This window comes from Quercus robur, chromosome 2 (assembly GCF_932294415.1).
Source record: "Quercus robur chromosome 2, dhQueRobu3.1, whole genome shotgun sequence".
Taxonomy (NCBI): domain Eukaryota; kingdom Viridiplantae; phylum Streptophyta; class Magnoliopsida; order Fagales; family Fagaceae; genus Quercus; species Quercus robur.
In genome coordinates this window covers 59,708,347-59,715,274 of record NC_065535.1, presented here as the reverse complement: position 1 = coordinate 59,715,274, position 6,928 = coordinate 59,708,347, and the positions used below count along the sequence as shown (strand labels likewise).

The 6,928-nt window shown below is 33.0% G+C and overlaps 1 protein-coding gene across 15 annotated transcripts in view; it reads right to left on the bottom strand.

Annotated features, from left to right (window-relative positions):
* Positions 1-6,928, bottom strand: part of LOC126714279 (probable caffeoyl-CoA O-methyltransferase At4g26220) — a 30,543-nt gene that overhangs the window by 14,510 nt on the left and 9,105 nt on the right. For 4 of the 15 annotated variants that reach the window (XM_050414348.1, XM_050414355.1, XM_050414356.1 and 1 more), the window contains one exon: positions 5,984-6,052. The exons of 7 other annotated variants lie outside the window; for them this stretch is intronic. In XM_050414348.1, the coding sequence (XP_050270305.1) occupies positions 5,984-6,052 (69 nt within the window). Of the gene's footprint in view, positions 1-3,590; positions 4,120-4,230; positions 4,363-4,445; positions 4,591-5,804; positions 5,885-5,983; positions 6,053-6,928 lie in introns of those variants that run through there. 4 more of the 15 variants (XM_050414349.1, XM_050414350.1, XM_050414351.1 and 1 more) reach the window with 4 other exon arrangements.

Here is a 6,928-nt window from a genome sequence, read left to right as displayed (position 1 = left end):
ACCCAATTTGACACAACCCTAGCCCTAAACGATTGACTAAAAAAATCATTGTACTCCCTGATTAAAATTACACACCAACAAGCGTGATATGATCTACCATTCCCAGCCATTAACTTGCCTTTGTACACATGACATGAGCAGTAACTGACAATTGATGGTTTTTGTTTTTGGGTCAAGGTTAGGTCCAATGTCCAGTAGTACTAGACCCGTTAAGATGATGACATGTGTCCACTTTTGAACACGTGTCATTATCTGACCGGGTCCAGTGCACTGGATGCATTGAACCTAAACCAAGTCCTTTGTTTTTATCCTTTACCCAAAGTATATATCATGCCTTGTCAAAATAAAAAGTATGATAAATCATTGTCGACAGAAATTCACTCATGTCTATTCCACTGTCTTACTGCATTCCAGTTCTTTTTCCTTCCATTTATATATTAAACACTTAGATTTTTTCAAATTCAAGTTTTAAACTTTAACAAAATATAATTAAAAAAAGGACACCATAGAGAAAAATAAACAAGAAAACGATTGAAGAAAAGTCCCAAAACGATAAATTTTTTATAATTTGACAAAAATATCGAATTTCTTTTCCATTTTTTTCCCTTCTTTGTTCCTTTGTGGCAGCATGTTTTTTTTGTTTCCTAAACCAGCTCTCTAAACAAGGCCAGAAGCCAAAACAGAAATTAAAAAAAAAAAAAGTTCATATTATGCTCCATCAAAGTGCCTTCTAAAAATCCTTTTCGCTTCGATTCATTCATCCTCAACCTCTCTCTCTCTCTCTGTACATTTACTTATTCGCTAATTACCACAATTTAAAGAAAAAAAAGAAAGAAAAAAAAACCCTGTTTTTTTTTCATCTCCTTCACAACTAATCGATCCTACTAACTCCGATTCTCTTCACAGCCACTTCCCTAAACCCATCTTCACCTCTCATACCCATACCCATACCCATGTTCATACCCATACAAATCCCAGACCCAGCTCTAGTTTGCTCCTTTAACACGGCCATATAACTCCTCACTTCCTTCTTTATCATCTCCTGCATCACCGCTATTAACTCAGCACTCAATTATATAGGAAAGAATGGATATAATATAATAAATAAATGAACGAAGCAATCAAACACTCTTGTTTCCTGAACACAAGACCATGTGAGAGAGGGAGAGAAGCTGAAGATGATGATGGACAGAGAGTTAATGCTGTTTTTTATTTTTCTATTTTTAATAAGAAGAATTAGAGCCTGTTTGGCCAACTATTTTTTATCACTCAATTTCCATAACTCATCACTCATAACTCATAACTCATCACTCATCACTCATCACTCAATTTTTCACACCCGTTTGGCATCATCACCCAATTTCCATCACTCAATATTTTTCACACTATTTGTGGGCCCATACCTGTCAGCCGGTGTAGCTTTTTCTCTTTTTTTTTTTTTTTTTTTTTTTTTTTTAGTACCCAAACTCACCGAAGCTAAAAAAAAAAAAAAACGAACTGAAGACCGAACTAGTGAAAAAAAAAGAAGTCAAAAGGTGGTCAAAAGTTGCGGCTGTGGGTCCCTCCATATATGTTTATTTACGAAAATGCCATTGAGTTATGAGTTATGGAAACTGAAAACAGCCTTTGGTAAGGTTGTTTTCAGTTTCCAAAGGCTGTTTTCAGTTTCCATAACTCAAAAATCAGAGAATTGAGTGATGGAAACAGAATTATTGTTTGGCCAAACAACTTTTTTGCTATGGGTCCCATTATTTTTGAGTTATGAGTTATGAAAACTGAGAATTGAGTTATCAAATTTAGTTGGCCAAACAGCCTCTTAGTTACTAATTTTTAGGGAACAATAAATACATGATTATAAGTGTTTTTTCACCCTTAGATCTAATACAAATCAATGGTCCAAAAAATGTGTACACCATGTGTAACTTGAACCCATCTATATATATATATGTAAGTATTAATTTTAGCAATTTTGTTCCATAAATTTACACTTTGTCCCCTCAACAATATCATTAATTTTTTTGAGAGTAATGCTATAGTAACAAAATTTTCTACAATATTTTTACAAACCATTAAGTTAGCAAATTCTTATTAGTTCGCATCTAAGACTACTATTCAAATCACTTTTTTACATAACAATAACTACTAACCACATCAGCAATTTATAAAAATGTTTGTAACTCTAGCATTTTCATCATTTTAAAGACTAAAAATTTATTTATAGATATAAAATCTAAAACAAAATATACAAACCCAGAAAATTAGCCTAGCAATAAAAATAAAAATTAAGATCAGTCAACTAATTTTACTCAAAACAAACAACTCGGCCATTAAAAAAAAATAATTTAACCAACTAATTTTATCCTTACCTAGCAGTACACATCAAAGACACACACCAAAAAAAAAAAAAAAAAAAAAAAACCTCACAACTAAACAGCAAATTTAGAAGCCAAAACCGCAGCACACAGTCAGTAGCAAAACCACCCCCCTAATTTCAAGTCCTGGCTATGTCCCTGTCTCCACTCCTCTATGTCTTTGAAGACTTTAGGACGATAGAAATTATTTCGTTAATTAACATCCCATTGAGCAGTCTTTTTTTTTTTTTTTTTTTGAGATTAATATCACTTTGGGAAAATTATCTACTTGTTCCTATACCTTTTAAATGTGTTGATATTGTGTCAAAAAAATGATCCTTAAAGTGATAAATGAAAAATGCTAACCTATTTCTCAAGAAAAAATAATAAAAAAATTGATTTGATTAACAGCCAAAATAAAATATTAGTTTCATTTCATGTAAATTGCCACCTGCACTGCCATGTTACGATAGCCTAAATGAAATAAAAACTTTCTTAGTGAGTAAGCTCATGTGCAAACACATGAGGTTTAATTTGGGATCAAAATCCCTTACAAAAGTAGTACAATGTTACTGGTGACTGGACTGCTTCACTTTCTTCAATTATGAAAGAAATTCATTTATTGTCATAACTTAATGATATATATATATATATATATATATATGCAATTGTGAGTGGTGGAGAAAAAATACGATCAATGGTTCATCAATCATAGTCACGCATGTCATCAAATATGAAAAGTTGTGGCAATTGGCAAATTGTGTGATATAGAATAACTGCTTTTATATGAGTCCACTATTGAGACTATTTTATTGTGTATCAATCATAGCTTGACACATTAGTTGAGTCATGAGTGTAAAATTTGGTGTATCCCTAGATTTATAGAAAATATTTTAGTTTTTCATCATGTATATTTAGCACAAGGAATAGAAAGTGAAATGATAGATATTAAATTACTATTATGCCCTTATTGCAATTTGAAACAATAAGGTAATGAGGGTAATTTTTTAATTTCATTATTCATGGTCACTTCTCAAGTTGAAAGGAAACAAATTGGTGGGCGGGTGAAAATTCACCGATCACTATTTTCTTTCCAACCAAAAGATAGATAATATTAATTCCTCTCTCTCTCTCTCTCTCTCCAGATTGTAATTTTGTTTATGTTTTTTCTTTTAATTTATTCTTTATCATTTGGGTGTAAAGTATATAGATTGTATATTTAATTAACTAAAAAGGAAATTGGATTTGCAAAATTTTAATTATTTGGTCTTCGATTGAACAGAAGAATCAAAATTCATGCAAACTTAAAGGGACGAAAACAATAAAAAAAAAAAATTGTCCTTCCGGCAAAACCAGAGCACATTTTCCCCAAACATTCCTATGAAATAGTCTGGTCCTTAAGAAATTCATAATAAGCACTCGTGCTTGTAGGGATGAAAAGATTTATTAATGAGTTCAACTAGTTGTCTAGAAATACTTAGCAAATTCGCCTGCAGATCAGAACGCCATCACCCACTGAAGCATGAGATATTTCAACACGTGAGTCAGAAGAAATGGAGTTATTAAACTCAATGGTTGACTGCCTCCCAGCTCTTTTCTTTTCTGGAACATCCTCTTCAGGTAAAACAACATATCCTCCCCACAGTGTGTTATCATAGATAATTATCCCTCCAACCTTAACCAATTTCGTCATTCTCTCATGGTAATTCCAATAATTAACTTTGTCAGCATCAACAAAAGCAAAGTCAAAACTCCCTTCATTCTTTGGCTGCAATGTAACATATATAGAGTTAAACATTCCAATTCTTGAAAAGTGATCATGAAAACTAGAACATTTTTCTAGTGAAACTCAAAAGGAGCAAGCACTACTAAAGCTTACATCTTGTAGCAGTTCATCAAGAACGGGTAAAGCTCGTGACTCGATAAAGTTAATTTTGTGCTCAACCTCCGCTTTTTGTATAATTGGCAATCCTATCTCATATTTTGTTCGATCAACATCTATGGCTGTAATCTGCAATTAGGCATTACAAGGCATAAGGATTTTGCCAAGACAATGTATTTAACATACATACTGATCATGAATGATTTGCATACCTTGCCATCATCAGGAATTGTAAGGGCCGTGAGGAGAAGAGAGTATCCTGTAAAAACCCCAATTTCAATTGTCTTCTTTGCATTCACTATCTTCAAGAACATGGCAATTAGCTGACCTGCATCTGGTGATGTACCAAAGTATGCCCTGGACAAGATATTTGTCACTCAACCTGTTAGAAGCAATCACATCAAAGTATAGCCCAGAGTTCCCACTATCTTTTTTTGGGTACAAATGGAAATATTATAGATTAGCAACAAATTAGTCCAGTATAGAAAAGCTCGACTTTATCAAAAGCTAGCAAAGTAACCGACACTAGCCGTGGGGAATCAAAAGTAGCAAAGTCTAGCACTCAAGAGTCCCCAATAATAAAGATATGTTTTATTGGTTCAAATAAAATAGTTTGGATTCTTATTAGTTAGATTTTTTTGAATTAGGATTAATTCTAATTGAAGTTAGTATTTATTTTTTATCCAATTGAAATTTTGCCATGTACAAATTCATATGCTGACAAAAAATAAAGTATGATTCCCCAAGTGACAAATGGTCCGCTAGTCTCACTTAGAGATTTGGACGCCCTCAAAATAGTCAATTTATCAAATTTGGAGGTCTTGATTTCCTCGAAACAACATATTAACACTAGGTATTTGAGCCAAAGTTTTGAATATCATTCCACTTCGGCCGGAATTTTTCATTTCGGTGGACAACCCAGTGCTCTCGGCTCATGCTCACTAGCGTCCTCGATGGGGTTGGGTGCACATCTATGACTTATCCATATCCCTTGCTCCCGTAAACCTAGGCTCAGCGGGTAGAGTGTTACTACAGTCACGCTTAGGTAAAAGACGTCAACTCAGGTCACTCCCCTCTACCCATTTTTCATTCATTTAAAAAAAATGATAAATATGTTTTATTTATTCAAATAAATTAGTGTGGATTAGCATGAATCATGATTAGTTTACTGAGGGATTATAGGAAGTTAGTATTTATCTTTTATCCAAATGAAAGTATTTCTATAAATTTTGATGTTGATAATAAATGAATTATAGTCATGATTTTCTAAGTTACAAATTGTTAGTTAGTCTAACTTGGAGGTCTAGACTCCCAAAATAGTTAATTATATCAAATTTGGAAGTTTTAATTCCATTGGAGCAACCAAAAAAAAATTGTATCCAATGTGACATTTTTGGTACAAATGCAAGGGAAAGTTGAAACTCCATCACTTCATGTCAAAAATGCTTTTAAACAATCTCTAAATGATTTTGATGTGAACCATGTGAAGACAAAAGAAAATTATGAGAGAGAGAGAGAGAGAGAGGGCAATTTGGTGGTTTAGTGTAGTTTAAGATAGAAAGAACTATTACAATGGTTGGGTTGCAGTAGCTTTCCTCAGCTCCTTAAGAGGCTCTGGTTCTCGTGGGTACACACTAGTGGCCAATATGTACTGCCAGATTAATAAAAAATTAGATTGAACGTCATTGACTTAAAAAGAAACAAAACAGCTAAACTCAAGAAAAAATGTCAAGAAGATAATAGACAGTACCTTATATAACTCCTCACTCTGCAAAATCAAAGGGTTTGCCAGGTTTCCTTGCTTTTTTGTGTTCTCCATCTATATGCAAGGGCGCAAGAAATTATGACATTCCTCAAAGAAAAAAAAGTTGCCAGTATAATAACTTTCCTCAATGGTATTTTCAAATTTTTTTTTTTTTTTTTGGCTCAAACTTGTCTACTACATTACTGCACATTCATTCTAAGAGAAGACACACACATGACAAATCATAGTCTCTCAATTAAGTATACTTAAAGGTATTTGGGGTATTTAAACAACGGTTTTTGTTGTTTAAAAAATACAACATGTATTTCCACAATACTTTTTTATCTATACATATTTTCAAAAAACTTAAATAACGTTACTAGAACAACATTATCAAACGGGCCTATAATTACCGTTCCAACATATCAATCTTAATCACAAAATTTCCAAGAAAGGGAAAAACAACAAACACTCAAGATAAGACAAAACGTGGCGTCAAGAAACAGAACATATGTAAACAAAAAGAAAATAAAACGTGTCATACACTTTAAGAAAGTGATCTGTCAGAGACTTCTGAATATCCATGCTTTAACACAGTAAAGAACTAACCAAACCAAAGCCCTGAAACTGAATCACGGATATTTTACTTACTCTGCTCTTAATTTCAACGACTTCCTCATGTTTCTTCAAAATGGACTCGGTTCCACCATTATGATTTGTCAAATCTCAATTACGTATGCAGATGATTCGTGACCACCCAATTTGAAAGAGTTGCCCACTCAAGATATTTAGATCCCTAATGTTTACCACTAATGCCAATTTTATGGTAATCACTAATCACAAAATATAAATCCCAATTGTGTACAAGATACAAGGAGGAAAACCCGAGCATTAGGCGGAAAAATCTTTCTGAGGCATCACAATATCAAACGATCCACTAAAAAAAATGGT